At 41.8% G+C, this 15,295-nt stretch overlaps 2 protein-coding genes across 16 annotated transcripts in view; one reads left to right on the top strand and one right to left on the bottom strand.

Annotated features, from left to right (window-relative positions):
- LOC135941659 (leucine-rich repeat-containing G-protein coupled receptor 4-like) overlaps window positions 1–2,480 on the top strand; it is a 106,409-nt gene extending 103,929 nt beyond the window's left edge. For 6 of the 8 annotated variants that reach the window (XM_065487274.1, XM_065487278.1, XM_065487277.1 and 3 more), the window contains 2 exons: window positions 455–749; window positions 1,167–2,480. In XM_065487274.1, coding sequence (XP_065343346.1) covers window positions 455–749; window positions 1,167–1,382 — 511 coding nt within the window. In that variant the 3' untranslated portion in view covers window positions 1,383–2,480. The remainder of the gene's footprint in view (window positions 1–454; window positions 750–1,166) is intronic. The other 2 variants (XM_065487276.1, XM_065487275.1) reach the window with 2 other exon arrangements.
- A 28-nt stretch (window positions 2,481–2,508) lies between these two features.
- LOC135941653 (centrosomal protein of 170 kDa-like) overlaps window positions 2,509–15,295 on the bottom strand; it is a 27,658-nt gene continuing 14,871 nt past the window's right edge. For 6 of the 8 annotated variants that reach the window (XM_065487249.1, XM_065487247.1, XM_065487250.1 and 3 more), the window contains 13 exons: window positions 7,664–8,028; window positions 7,104–7,311; window positions 6,529–6,941; window positions 6,342–6,471; window positions 6,100–6,290; window positions 5,415–5,737; window positions 5,228–5,356; window positions 4,406–4,616; window positions 3,841–4,353; window positions 3,354–3,449; window positions 3,210–3,295; window positions 2,993–3,153; window positions 2,509–2,932 (listed from right to left, as the gene is read on the bottom strand). In XM_065487249.1, the coding sequence (XP_065343321.1) occupies window positions 2,850–2,932; window positions 2,993–3,153; window positions 3,210–3,295; window positions 3,354–3,449; window positions 3,841–4,353; window positions 4,406–4,616; window positions 5,228–5,356; window positions 5,415–5,737; window positions 6,100–6,290; window positions 6,342–6,471; window positions 6,529–6,941; window positions 7,104–7,311; window positions 7,664–8,028 (2,909 nt within the window). In that variant the 3' untranslated portion in view covers window positions 2,509–2,849. Of the gene's footprint in view, window positions 2,933–2,992; window positions 3,154–3,209; window positions 3,296–3,353; window positions 3,450–3,840; window positions 4,354–4,405; window positions 4,617–5,227; window positions 5,357–5,414; window positions 5,738–6,099; window positions 6,291–6,341; window positions 6,472–6,528; window positions 6,942–7,103; window positions 7,312–7,663; window positions 8,029–9,190; window positions 9,336–15,295 lie in introns of those variants that run through there. The other 2 variants (XM_065487254.1, XM_065487248.1) reach the window with 2 other exon arrangements.

The raw sequence follows: 15,295 nt of genomic DNA, 5'->3' as shown, positions 1-15,295 counted from the left end.
GCTTAGCAGTTTCTTATCTTAAATGTATGTATTCTTGACAAGACTTTGTATGCGTTGTATTTGTTTTTAGTAAATAATTTTTTGTTAAATATATCGTTACAAAAAATTATTGTGACACAATAGTTTAAATTTCATAAATTCTTAAGCGTTAATAATTTTATTACGAATAATTTAGGAAAAATATCATATCTTTTCCCTATTTTCATCCTTAAATATGATATTATTATTGGCTACAGCCTCCAGCTCCGCTCCATAAAAAGTAAAAATTAAATTTCAAGTTTTTTAATTAATTTTAATATACATACTACACACTGCATATAATTTCACTAAATATCGACTTGAACCACTGAAGGATCAATGGTAATTATATTCCAATTTATTCACAAACAAGATCCTTCCAATACAGTCCACTTTACTCCTCCAAAGTATCAAATTCACCTAATCAATGAGAAAGGAAAATTGCCTCCAGGAACCCAGCGTATGGCAATCATACGCCAGCGTGGGCAGCAACCGCTGGCGGCGCTTCCTGCTGGGAGCCTCTGCCCGTCAGAGGCATCCCGGTCTACAAGGCGCCTGAAGAGACAGTTGGCTGCGAGGCCTCGTGGGGCACTGTGTTGATGGTGACTGGCGTGGTCCTCTCGTTATTCACAGTCACCTGCGCCATCCTGTTCTACTGCGGCGGTGGCGGCCGGTGGTGCAGACCAGAAACCACCGATACACCCTCTTCCAGAAGCAATGGGTTAAAAGATGTAAGAATATTATTTGGAATTTTATTATTTTTTTTAATTGAATAGACTACATCATATTTTAATTTTTTGTTTCATTAGAAAAAGGGAAAATAATTTTTAATGCAAGTTTTCTTCAAGAAAAAACAAAACTAATTTTTTAAAACCTATTTATTGTGTTTGGCAAAAAAATGAAAATGATTATATATAATAAAAACTCTTCTCGCACTAAATCAGATGATACAACACAATAATAATCTCCTATTTAGATATATTTTTTATGCCTACATATAATTGCAAAATAAAATTTTAAAGTTTTAAATTAGAATAATTCAATAATCTTAATTCACAAAAGCTGAATTTAATAAATCATAAGGCTTCTTCCAAATTGATGTGCTTAAATTCATTAAATTGAAAGGATAATAATTTATTTTGATCTAGACAATCGTGTTGCAGCACTACCCGCAGCCACCCCAAAACAACATGTACCACCAGCATCACTTGCTGCACCACCACCACATGGGTCTGGGCCCGCCACACATGTGGACCGATCCGGACCAAGTGGTGCCCCCCGAGTATGAATACTCGACCACGGACGGTGGGGTCATTTCGGTGAAAAAGCCCTCGACGTCCAACTCGCTGGGAGTATATGTGTGACATCCGGCCCGGACCCCGCATACCACCCTAGTGTAGCCGGGTCCGCCTCTGCCGCCACCTCTCCGCCCCTGACGAACTGTTCCGAGCAAACACCACATGTTATGATTGTTTCCTTTTCAATATGCGCAATAATGTTGGCTAGTGATTAGTCTTCCTGGACTGAGAAAAAAATGTGAGCGTGGCGCACCCTCATGAGAGCGGAAACCTGCCTGCCAAAAGTGTGTGCCCTCGATGGTTCACAAGTAAAAAACATCCCAGCTGAGTGTGAATATTTATATGAGAAATTGAGAGATTCCAGAGCAAATATGTGATCAAGAGGCCAAAATTAAATTCAACAAGGAAATATTGCGAGAATATGGAATGAAATATTTGAATGGAAATAAGTTCATCACATATTTTGCTTGGATATCTCAATAAAGTATCCTGGGCATAAAAAGACAAACTAAACTAAACTAAATTATGGAAACTGAATCAGCAGCGACTTGTTGGTACATTCGGAAGGAAAAAAATCGAATATTTTCGCATTTCTGCATTGTTTTCGATAATAATATATGCCTCTGGCTTGGAGACGTGTGTAAATAAGCAAAAAACCAAGAAGAATAATTTTTAGATATCAATGTATGTAAAATAATCAAAATGGCGCAAATTGGAAGTGTAATAAAAAATTAGTCAAAGATACGTTTTGTATATAACAAACCGGAAACTCAATGCTAAATTTCCACGTGAAAATTGTGATGAATGCCAACTTGTAGCTGCTGCAAAAAGTACACCCTGCCAGTATAATAAACAGTCATGAAATGCGGCGCTTTTTACTCAATTATTAACCATGGAAATATCTCTCGCCATGTTATTCTGTTATTGTAACCAGCCCTCATAAACAAAACATAGTGCAATAATAATTAAATGAATTATCAAAGTACATATTGTGTATTTCCAAATCGCAAGCAATTAATAGCAGTAGATTGTCCATTTGTTGAATACCGTTTTGGCTATCCAATGATTTTTTATGTAAGTCTGACATATTCTGTAAATAATAATGATATGAAATTTGTAAGCTTAGAAGTTTGATTAATAAAAGAACGTCATAAAATCTAAAAAGGTGGATTTGATGAAATCATTAGACCCGTTGTGTTCATGTAAATGCTTTTTTAATAGGTGTGAGGATAATTTACAGGTCTGTGGACTGACCTTTACTTGGATTAGCACCAATTTACACAGGGATGGAGGCTTTCCATAATTATACTTTAAATTACGCGGCGTCAAGTAGCCGTTGCTTTGTAATAAAAAATCAGTTTTGAACAAATTCTACATTGCATAAATAGTACGAGTTTTCTATACGTTAAAAAGACAACCAACATGGTAGGTGTTAGGAGAATACAAAAGACAAAATAATCACAATTGAAATGCTAAGCAGCACGTCACTTGTTGAATCACAATAAATCAGTCAGTATCACTTGCAACTGCACTCTACTCGGCCTCGTCTAGCTCGCTCAAATCATCTTCATCTCGCAGCTCCAGCTCCTCATCGCCAAATAACACTTCATCTAAAACTGCAAACACGACAATAAATAGAATGATCAACTTACATTTAGTAAAAAGTGACGCAGTACCATTGAACACATGCTCGAGCTTCTTAAGGTTTCTTAGGGTGCCAGACAGTTCCTTGGAAGGACTTTTGTTCGGGGAGGAGGTTGTTGGCTCTGATTCCTCTAGCAAGTTGAGAGCATCCTCCAACATCAAAACCTTGTCCTGGTCTTCTTGGAAGAGAACCCTGAGAATCACATCAAAAGTCATGGTCAAAGTAATAGAATAAAAAAATTTGTATACCTCAATTTTCCTAGCACATTGTGAGAGCTCCCTTTAATCTTGTTGGAGAAACCGTGAATAGCAGCAATGACCAGGTTATCCAAAGCCTGCAAACAAACCACAAGTTCAGTATTCCTATATTTAAGTTTCCAAAGCGCAGCTTACCTCAAACTTTCCTCTGCTTCTCACTGAAGAAGTGGGAGTTGTGTTTCTAACAAATCCCCTTGAACTGCCTCCTTCCAGAGTTTCATCCAGTGACTTCTGAAATATTAAAAAACATAATCAATAGACTAAAATTTTGAATATCTCCTCAGGTATTTAGAGAATTTTCACATTCAGCATTTTAATTCTTTTTTGTTGATTAGAAAAACAGAAATCTTTAATTTTGTCAGCCACACTAGCCACTGAATAGTTGAGATCATTATGCTGGGAAAAAATACCAAGATAGCAGGTCTAAAATAAACATTTAACCAGTTTAATTTTTAACAGATGCCGATAAAGGCAGAAGAATATGAGGTTGTTATAACTTTTTGAATGAAATTAAATGCAGCTTTCTCTGTGCAATCAGTTGAGCCAGCCACTGCCTCAAAATCTCAAAGCTGAGATCTCCATAATGATTTATTTAATGAAAGAGTATTAGAATTTTTCCTGCCTTTCTGGGACTCAGGTGATCTGGTGGCTGAGAAACAGCCCTCATCGGAGAAGATGTGAGTACCCTCATGTGGCGGGGCGAAATGGAACTGTTGCTTTTTTCTGCCAGGTCTTCGTCAGCGGAGAGAGTGGCTTCATCTTCAGAAGTGGCGTTTGATCCACGAGAAGAAGTCATAGAGGCCATCGCGCCAGTTCCGTGGAACGACGCAGACCTGAGGATTGAATTCACCGGACTTGAAGTGGGCGATGACTGGGTAATGACAATCGCAGACTGCGTCATCACATCCGTCCCCTGACTTGCTGGATTCTTTGCAGCTGCGGCCTTTTTCTTGCCCTCAGCGGCTGCTTTCATAGGATCATAGTTTTTCCTCCTTTTCCAGTTCTGGAACTCCATTTCCTTGGAGCACAGGTTTGAACTGCTTCTGTTGCCACTGGCAGAGTTGGTCTTCTTTGCTGAATCCTTTTTAGGCGCGGCAGCAGGAGGTTTGCTTTTGGATGTAGCCGCTGAAGGTATCTGAGAAAACCAAATTTTTAGACTAAAATCGTTGAGGTGGAGACTAACCTACCTGTGCATTGACTTTTCCTGCTCGCAAACTATATCTGCCACCATCTGTTCTCTGGAAGTTGCTGCTGCTCAATGGTGGCTTGCTAACAGTCTTTGGGGGCTCCTTTTTCAGCTTGGGCACTGTGGCTTGGGGTAAAGGTTTAACATGTGCTGATTTTGGTGGCGGCGCCTTTGTCTTTGCTTCTTCTGCTTCTAATCTAGCTCTTCTTAAGCTGTTCAAAAAAAAAAAATACCTAAATCAAAATTTTAGCTGAATCAATTATGTATACATGTCAAACAAATCCTTGATCCTCTTTTACGTAGTCAAAATATGGATAATTTTAAATAGCATATAAATATGAAAAAATGAATATATTGGGTGAAGCGGTAAAACATCGTAGCAAAAATATCTGCAAAAAAATTTAAAAAGACAATGCAAAATCATTTTCATGGGTATTTCATGATATCTGAAAATGAAGTGTTTATGAGATAGTAAAAATTTTGAATGATATTGCATTCCTGGTTTAAAACAACCTAAATCAAAGCCACACTCACTTAAATCCACCGTCATTCAAGTTCAAATCAAAGAATGTGACAATATACCAAGCAACCAAAGGATAAATATCAACATATGGCATATCAAACTTAAAATGGTGTTCTCAGAGCCAAAAGGATCTGAAAATTATCCTCCAGCAACTTACTGATCAGTAAACAGAGCATAAATCCAAACGACTCAATGATTTAGCAGCATTCAAAGTTCAAAATATTACCAAAGTCAAGCAGGCAAATGAGGCATCACAGCATGCTGAGAATCTACTGCACATGCCAATGACCTTTGCCATACCTGAATGCCCTGTTGTACCTTGTATGTGGTCCCACGGAGTCAGAGCGCTCTCTCGACCTTGGCTTGTGATCTCCAGCATCACTGCTGCTGTCCGACTGCCTCTCATCCTTGCTTTTAGGTCCAGAAACTCTGCATATTACAGATGGAATTATCAGAATATGGAAAGAATAAGAGGCAATTTAAGTACCTCTTGAGAGCGAGTGAAGTTGGTGCAGGTGCGATCGGTGGAGGGGAAGAAGCAGTCACGACTACTGTGGATGCTGCGGCGGCGGCTATTGCTGCGTGGTGCTTTGACCTGACAGACTTCTGCTCCAGGGCTTTCAGTTTGGCCCTGAGCTGCGCAGTGAGGGACTTGGCGGTGACAGCTCCAGCAGAGAGACCTGCCTCCTCCTCGGAGTCTGCGTTCTCATTTGACTGAGAGGTCATTCTGGCTTGCATGGCCGTCATCACCGATTCTGTGGTGCGCAGGAAAGACTCAGTCTCGTTGTCTGCTGCTCTTTCAACACGGTCCTGTTTGGAAAGAATTTAGAGTTAAATTTAATCAGGGTAGCAAAAACCCGAATATTTATTTGAAATGCAGTGCAATGAATATTATTGTCTAATAATTAATGGCCTATGAGGAAGGTGATATAAGGTCAGAAAAATTAGACTTTATTTGAGGACAAAAATAGGGTTTTCAGATCTTCTTTAAAAAATTTGATAAAAAATTTAAATATTTAAATGAGTTTGCTTTTTGCAGTTTTTTCTGGTAAAAAAATATTCTTGCGTTTTGGTAAAAAAATAAACTGGAAACCCCAGGGGTAAAAAAACTAGGAGGGCAGAAAATGGAACCATCAGTTCAACAAAGCCTAGAGGCAAGAGCATTCACTTACAACGTTTCTCTTGTGAACTGGACTATCGGAAGGATCGGAAAAATCACTGGCCACAGGGGAGGACAGACTTGGTAACTTGTATCGGCCCTTCACAACTGATGACGCCTCCGCTGTGGCTGGGGACCAGTTTCGGCACGGAGGTGCAGGACTAGCTCTTGGAGATGGCTTCGCGCCCCTTGGCGGGGACGTAGCTGTGATTACCTCATTACCAACTGTTGCGAAATGATAATGGGGCTACTTACCACGGCCTTTAGCTTTTATGGACGCTAATGCTGGCTCAGTTGGTGGGGAGAGTGGCTGGCTGTTGTGCTGCTCGGCAACTTGTGCAGCCCATTCTTTGATCCAATTGGGACCAGCCCGGTAACTTGAAGACTGTTTAATAAATTTTCAATGACAGCCATGAATGCAAAATTAAGCGTTTCAGTTTACCAGAACAGATTGTTCGTCGTGCCCGTTTTTCATATCCTTGTTGCGGGTGAAAGTACGGTTGAGGTTTCCTTCAGCCCTTTCGTCCTCTTCCCCGACGCCAAACACAGCATCTATGTCGCTTCTTGCCTTCTCTTCTTCTGGCGAGGGACTCTCTTTGTCAATGGTGTACGTTCCAGTTTCACTGACATTGTCTGAAGGAGAATCCGGAGCTTCCTTTTCAGGGCTCTTGGGAGGGGAGGCAGTTTTTTCTGCCAGGATTCTTGCAAAGTGTTGCGAAGCACTCTCTTCCAGAGAGAAAGTTCTTCGGTCTCCAGGAGCCAGCAATCTCCTGTTCGTAGGTGAGTTGCTCTCAATGGCCAATGAGCTGACAGGCTTAGACTTCTTGTCTTGGGTCAAGGTTGAAGGCTTCAAAACTAAAAGATCAAATTGAGAACAATTAAAATGAAACACCAACAAGGAAGGACACAAATGATTGTGGGGACTGTTGACAATGAGATGAAGTGACGCGGCAGATAAAATTTCTGGGAAAGTGCACTGGTGCAAAACTATTTTTAGTAGGAGCTGTGTTGACTTACTTTTATCTTGGTTCTTTTTCACAGCAGTGAGATCGCTCTTGATGCTAAGGTCTTCTTCCTGGTCGCTGGAGAAATATCCCTCAGAATGGTAACCGGCCCTTCTGAGCAGCGGAACTGCGGCTGGTTGCGCTGTTGGTGACACAGCACAGAGCACAGGTTTACTCTTCGGCTCCATTTCCACTTTGTCTTCCCTCTCTTGTTTTAGGGCCTGCAATGAGCAAGTTAAACAATGCTCACATAGTTTGGTTGAATTAAAAATAATCATTTTTAATAAAAAGTGCAATATGATCACACAGCAATTTTACGGCAGCTAAGCTTATTGCTAATGTGTTTGCAGCGTTCTTGCAATTTCAACTAAATCAGCAGATTGCGCTGACAGTGAGAATCGGTTGATTTCCTTTGTTTTAACGTCAAGAATTTTTAAGAAAAATTAGATCTTTAGCAAAATAATGCGATATATATATGTATGAATACAAAAATAGCCTAATTCTAATTTTTGATAAAATATATAAGGAATGATCACATTACACGCATTGCATAAAACAAATCATCTTTTTCACCTTTGCTTCTTCCTGACGTGACAAAGACAAATTTCTTATGTGCTTTGGTGCAAATTTGCTGATGCTGTCTCCGATGTCCAGTTTCTTGCCTTCACTGAAGTCGATTGTAAACGCCAGAGGATACGTATTTGGTGAGGGCGGTGGTGGCTGTTTGTCTGGACTGGAGGCGGCTGACGACGGCAGCTGCCCTGCGTCAGAGGCTGTCACAGTCGAATCGTCTAGACTCGGTTTGTTCGAAGTGGTCGGCGAGGAGCTGGTCGACGGTTTGTCAGAGCTGGCAGTTTCTGTGCTGCCGCTGCTAGTCGGGGTGGAAGCCTCTTCTTGGGGACTGGGCACCTCGGTGGTCACCGACGGGGCGGTGCCCTCTGTAACAATAGGAATACACACGTCAGAATGGAAAGTGGCGGAAAAGCGATGCGTCATTCCATCGGAATCCGTGATTCAGCAATCAGCGGAAGTTTTGTTGTGGAAAATTGGCCCTGTAGCCTTGTTTGCCCACATTCCTGCTACATTTTTCCAGGAAATGCGATTGAAATTTCCATTACTTTTGAGGAAAATTCTAAAATCCGAGTGGGAAATTCCTAGTTTTATTGTACGAATGAAATTATATTTGAAGCTGTCATTTTCCTATGAAGTTGGTTTGACCAATGTCTAAGAGAAAATGATTTTTATTTGCAAGCCACCTGAGTTTATCTACATCAAGCGTGAAAATTTCGGTGCGATAATTAATGCTATAAATTGAAGGTTAAGCGAGGTAAATTATCAGATGGGTCCTTTGTTGGCTTCAAAATGAAGCCGTCTAGAGCCCATACATACTACGACAGAATTTTTATGGCAAAACAAGGTGGCAAGCAACGATCTTCGTGAGTCATCGTTGAAAAACAGCTACAAATGGATACTCGTGCCACCAAAGGCTTCACCGTAAAACGGAATGGTTGTTTTCAGAAATTCGTGCGGTTTGCAATTTAAAAAAGTGTTTGGGGGCTTTGCTGATGAGTACAAAGCATCGCGCAGTGTGAAACAGCATGGACGCTTCATAAAAGAGAAATTCGCAGACGTTGCTTTGTTGGAAATGCAGAACACAGAAGTTCATCGCGAGGGGAGAGAGACCTATCTTCAAATTAAGCTAATAAGCACAAATATTCCTCTGCACACTCTGAACGTAAAAACACAAAGTACCAGCATCAAAGGCTTCTCAGAGTTAATTATATTTACAGGCTCGACAAATCAAATAATTGCGTTCGGGTTTCAATATTTACTCACGAGATTGCTTAGAGGTGAATAACCAGATACCTTTCTCCAGACCAATTTGAACCAAATATTAACAGCAATTGCGGTGAAAATCGAGCTGAAAACGTGCTTGAACGGATGGTTTCAAGAGCTCTAATGTGCAAGTGCTGACGAGACGGTCGCAAGTTAGCACACAACAAATACCTCGGCAGCGCGAGATACGACGCCTGTTCGGTGAATAAATATCGCGAGAGGCCTAATTATGAGATAAAACAAGGCGGACGCGCGTCTATTTACCGAGCGGGGACTCCCTGGCAGGATGGCACTGCATTCAGGGGCCTGGGGGCCCTTTCGGGCTCCAGAGGGGCGTGCACCGGCTGTGAGATAGGTCAGGTGGAAGGCCACATTGTGTGCGGATCGATACTCGTGACGCCTAACTTTCCGTATGCATTCTCGCAGGCGCAATAGCACGGTCGCACCGATTGCGCCCCCAGCAATTAGGAATTGCAAATTGTGGCGCGGCCCATCAACTATTTATTAAAGGGGGCTGCGGAGCTTTAGCTCACTCGGGCGCGCAACTCAATCATATTTCGCTCCCGAGAAGTCGGCCGACGATTTCGCTCTACTGGGGGAGAAAAGCGCTTGGGGTGCATTTCAGCGCGGTGCTCGCTAGAGCTAGAGAGCAAGAGTTTCGATGTGTGAGACGCGATTCCATGTAATTATAAAATGATACGATTACTTCCTGGCAGTGGGCATGGTGATACTGACGATGGCTGGCAGAGTAGTGTTAAAACTTTATGCACTATGCGTTTAAGAATTTCAAAATAATTTACAGCCTTTATTATTCTTATTTATTTGCTCCTCTTCTGAATTGAAACTTTTGACTGATTTAGGGATGGAAATTTAATACAGATTTTAGTTGATTTATTAGGGTCCCACTCAAATGATCTTTATAGAAAATTTTTGAGGGTTTTAAACCGTTTTGGATTCAAAAGATTAAGTGTCTTTCGAGTGAGGCTCAAAAGTCAAAAGTCTTGAAATTTTGTGATTCGTTTTCAGTAGATCTTTAAAAGTGAATCAAACGAAAAAATTTCGATCGATTTCCCAACCCATCCGATTGGCACGAATTAGACATTTTAAAAATGACTGAATAAAATATTTGCGACGAAATTTTCAACGTGAAATCTTAGGGATTTTTGTCAAAGCTAGTTTACTTAATTTCCAACATTTAACTTAAGCTCTCTTAATTGATTAAAAATTTCCAAAACATATTTTTGTGTATAAAAAATCGTTAAAAACAAGAGACAAAAATAGCACTGTTGACACTGAATAGAGCGATTTCTGTTTCAATAGGAAAGAGGACGGACCAATGAAGCCAAAAAGTGAACCATCTGCGCTCACCCATTAATCTTCTGCATATGAACATGACGAACATTCAAAAAAGGATAAAAGCAGCAAAATCGCTAGTTCATCGCCGGAGATCGAACGCTTTTGTGTCATCAACAATCATATCTAATCACCAACAGAGCTTTTTTGGACTGCATTGTTAGGCGTCACCATGGGACTCAGATTGCGTTTCCACGCCTGACGCGCCATCCATCCCTCTCGACGCTTCATCAGACAAAGCAAATGCCAGACACTTAATTAACTTGTTTCCTCCAACAAAACTAAAGACGGCGCGAGGGGGAAACAGTCAAACATGAACCCGATCTACTACATCGTTGTTATTACACGACAAAACCTGAAACTCGATCTTTACACTCGTCACTAGCTAACATCAGTAATTTCAACCTTGCTCGGCTGGGGTTTCACTGTTATTGCATGTTTGGAAAGAGTTACGCACTCACTTTGTATTGTTTTCTCGTCGCGCAAATAGGCGTATGTGAGAAAGAGCGTGCACTTTTCAGAGACCACAATAGTACGTGAAATAATCACGCATCTACTTTGCCAGTTACGTCTCTTCCGTTTTCATGCCCCCGTCCTTTCAGGCTTCAGGAATCAACGATGCCACAATGGGATATCCATTTCGGATTAAAAAAGGGTCTTGCGTATATGGCCGGCCAACCGACACTTGCCACACACGCTGATCAAGCTGCTGGTGCAGGGACTTATGGGACGGTGAAAAAAAACATCCAGCAACCAGTGCAAGGAAATATGTAAATTTTTTAAAGAGCGTTTCCATTTTAGGTAACCAAGTGACGCAATGTAATAAAGTTGTTGTGTTGCAATATTTCGAGAGTAGTACATGATACATATTTTAGGTTCACCTTTTAAGCTATATCGTTAACCAGCCCGTTGGCTCGCATTGTTAAGGCACTCTCAGGAGTGTCAAAGCAATGAGAGGTATTTGAGCAGTTCGGAGATCTAATACTGGCTACCCAATGTCAGAGATGGCAAAAAGTGGTTAGTTTAGTGACTCGAATTGCTCAAATTGCTCGACGGGCTGGGAGGCGCACCGGCGCCGACTCGCTACTTGCTGGTTTGCACCTTTCCAGCATGCGTGATTTGGCTTCACGGGACGAATGTCTAGCGTTTCAATGCAGTCCTCGGTGCAGAGGCAAGTGGCCCTTCAGTGGGCTGGGTCCCTGTGCGGCCTGGTGCGCCCATGTTATCCGTTCGCGGTGTTATTGGGACCCGGGTTTCAGCATTCGTGCTAGTGCAGTGCGCGCCCTTCCCGGTCCTCGGACGGACAAGGATAAAGAGAAAAAAAAAAAAAAAAAAAGGATAATAAAAATTAGACTTACATTGACTGACGACCAGTCAATTTGAAATGTAAAATTCGCAAGATTGAATTCCAGATTTCGCTTGGATACAGCTAAAATGTATACCGATAATAGATCCAAACAAGAAATCAATTAACGAAACACGGTTTAAAACAAATATTACTAAAGTGATTATGACCATTGCTGTTCGCGCAGGAAATTAGCTTCGCAGCCTTTTAAGCTGGTGATCCGTCCACTCTCCTTAATATTGATTTGACTGCGGACCAGTGAAATTCTCTCACAAAGGAAGTCAGCACCAAGCCGAGAGCAACTCGCAGGCTAGCAGCACGCTGCTTTTTAACCGCTCGCAGCTGATTTTGCCGACGCGATAAAGCTGTGCTTTAGTTAAATAAAACCTACAGCGCCGTGGAAATTAATTAGCGCGTAATACAACGATGCTCCAATTAGTTTAGCGCACAGCAGTAAAACAACAACAGCAGCCGAAAATGTTAGCAGATAATAATTATTCGCTTTCTGAACACTCGCCAGGTGAGAGTAGTTGTGTAATTAATTCCCACGCAGAAAGCACCGGATTTTAATGAAGAACGTGCACGACATCAATTAAAGGGAGTGTTAGAATACTGTCTTGATTACGAAGCTAAACGAGCCGGATGCCCACTTGAGTTTGAAGTCTCAATTGAATCGGTTTCCCACCCCCGAGTGCAGGCTAAAGATTTTTTTCCCGCTACTTCTGAGCACAACACACTAGCTGAGATAACTTTCAACAATCGCCGCCGTGCATTAATGAGTATATTTATTTAGAATTTCCCATTCCCATGCACGCTGCGGTGGAGACACAAATACAAATCGAGCTGACTGCTTTGTTTTGTTTTAGCTAATCGGGCCATCTGCTCACGTACTTCGGAAGAACGTGATTGTGCGCCGACGTCACTTCCTGCGCGTGCAACCCCATAAGGACCGCCGCCGCTCTTTCCGACCCTTTCCTTATTCTGTGTCCCCCTCGCTTGTGCATCACTTGGCCTGAAGTGGCCCGTTTGTTTCTGCTCCTTTATTTCCCTATATGCCCCAGGTCTGCAGCAGACGTGGAAAAAATCTGCCGGCGAGCGTGAACTCTGCGGGCCTATTGTAAGAGATTATGCTGCGGCGGCGCAATAAATCTGCTAGCAATCATAAATTTTGAACACACTTTCAACCGCGTGTTTATTTCACAACGGCTTTGAAAATTTATAGTGCATAGAGGGAGGACGCAAGGCGTGAACGACGACTTTTCTAAATTTAGAACAGCGGAATGCTCGTTGCAGTGTAATTTTTGCCCTTTATGAACGCGACCAAAAACTTCCATTTCTAGTTTGCATGACAAATAGTCGGCATGAATTTAAAAACCTCTGCTTCGTCAGACATTCCGAGAGTAATGGCTTCTGAGGTAGGGAAATAATTCACGTTATACTGTTTCTGCGTGAGGTAGCAGCAACATACTGCTGGAGACGGGTTTGCTTGCAAACAGCCAGTCCTTCTTAATATTTATTTGGTACAAACTGGTGCCAAAAGCAATAAAAAATGTAGCAATTTACAGTAAGCACGACTGCACAGAAGATAAAGCAAAAGCTTACACTGTGGGAAGGAAGCGAGCAGCAAAATATCTCACAATAATTATACGTGTATTTTTAGCGCAGGCGATGAAAACATGGTATCGGTGTCAGCATATGAGAAAAACAAAGTGCTTGTACAACGAATTAATCTAAAAAAAAAAAATTCTGGCTTTCGATTCTTTGACACTAAATTATTTTCTTGGAACAATTGAAATCGATTATTTCCAATTCTAAAATATTTTGAGAGTCGAACTAATCATCCATCAAATAATATACTTGTCAACTTATACATTATTAGTTTGTTTTTAAAGAAATTATATTGCTGTGGTATTTAAATGAAGCCTCCATTCAATAACAGCCTTAAGCGCTAAACGGTAACACGGGGCAAAACAGCGTTTCTGACACGTTTTAGTACGTGGTATTTGGATCAATAGCCACAATTCTTGTTCAAGTGCACGTCTCTGTTTACGGCTACGTTTGGCCATATTTCAGTGATCGCCTTGTACCGAATTGCGTGACTGCTGGCCTGAATGTATGCATGTATTGGTTTTTGTATACACGCACTCTGCCTTTTGCAGCACAGGTGCAGTGGACAGAGAGTAGGGTTAAAAAGAATGGCTAATTAATTATGAATGAAGCGGCCGACCCCGCCTGCACAACTGCACTGCAGCAATCGCCCAGGCGAAAGCCCATCCTGGTGCTTTGGTAATTTGAAGAAACGCGCGTCGGGAAAAAAAATCCTTGAAAAGCATTTCACGTCAGACTCCGTGCGGCAGCTTACACCTCCTCTGATTTGAATTATAATGGGACGCGAGCAAAAGGACCATATTTAGTCACAGCTCACGAGCGCAGCTTCTCCTGGAGCTGTTGGAAACGCCTCAGACACACACTTCCTCGCAACTGAATTCCACCCAAGCAACGCAGGTTGGCGGATAATTGTGCATTCTACGTGTGGCTAGTTGCTTAATTTGCACGCAAGATTGGTTGCTATGAGCCATTGAATATAAATTGCCTCAAATATTAGCGCTCAGAAACAATTATCAACGAGGTCTCCTGCTTGTATCACTGGGTGCGGCTGTCGCTTTTCTAACGTAGACAAAGGTGAGCGCTTAGCTTGCCCTTTTTAATCATTAATGAGCTCCCATTATGCACACAAGTAGGGCTTTCGTGCAGAACCACGCCGCCAGGATATTTTTATTGAGCCCAAAAAGTCGGCTGAGATTTGAAAGAAACGCGATGTCGCGCGCATTCACTAACATTTCGAAAAGGTATCTAAACAAATTTCGCAGTCTGCTGCACGTCACATACAGCATAACCAGAGTCGATTTTGCAAGGGATACACACTCGCGCAAGAATATCATAAAAACATGTTCATGGACCTGAGTTGCCGGTCGGAGTGTCAAAGGGCATATGATGAACGAAAAAAGAGAACCGAAGGCAAGCCAAGTGTATAATAAAGTTACTCGGTCGGCGCTTATTAGTCGCAGGAATTCATCGAGCCTTTATGGACGCGCACGCGAGAATAAATAAGCGGCAGTTATGAATATACGTTGGGAAATGTGACCCCAAGCAGTGAGTGCATGTGACCTTATTTGACTGATGCATGCACGGGGCCTTGAACCGCTGTTAATGCCTGGGCTGATAGGGGGCTGCTGTTTGCCTGGAAGAGGGCGGGTAAATATTAATCTTTGCAGAGCAAACACGCCGCGTTCTTTGTTTCACTGAATGCCACAGATGATGAGCCAGTAGTTGCTTTCAACAGGCACCCACCGCATCGTGCGGCACTGCGTCAAATTTGAAATTTGACACGAATTTGGGCAAGCCCGCTATTCGTTAAGCAGAGAATCGACAAAGGATGAATAATTCAGAGTTTGGTCTCCTGCAACTATAGTGTGTAGAATTTTAAACGTCAAACTAGAGGAAATGATAAAAAAGTACAACGACTTTCCGTTGGTTTTATCGAAATGAAACGCAATTAACAAGGTTTTATGGGATTGGTCTGGATGTTTTTTATGCAAATAGCCAACTAATTAGCTGCGTTAAAACAGCGGGCGATGCCATGTAGTTCTTACAACACGCATTGTTTCTTT

The sequence above is a fragment of the Cloeon dipterum genome, chromosome 4, assembly GCF_949628265.1.
Source record: "Cloeon dipterum chromosome 4, ieCloDipt1.1, whole genome shotgun sequence".
NCBI classification, from domain to species: domain Eukaryota; kingdom Metazoa; phylum Arthropoda; class Insecta; order Ephemeroptera; family Baetidae; genus Cloeon; species Cloeon dipterum.
Note: the sequence above shows the minus strand (reverse complement) of the source record. Positions and strands in the feature narration are given on the sequence as shown.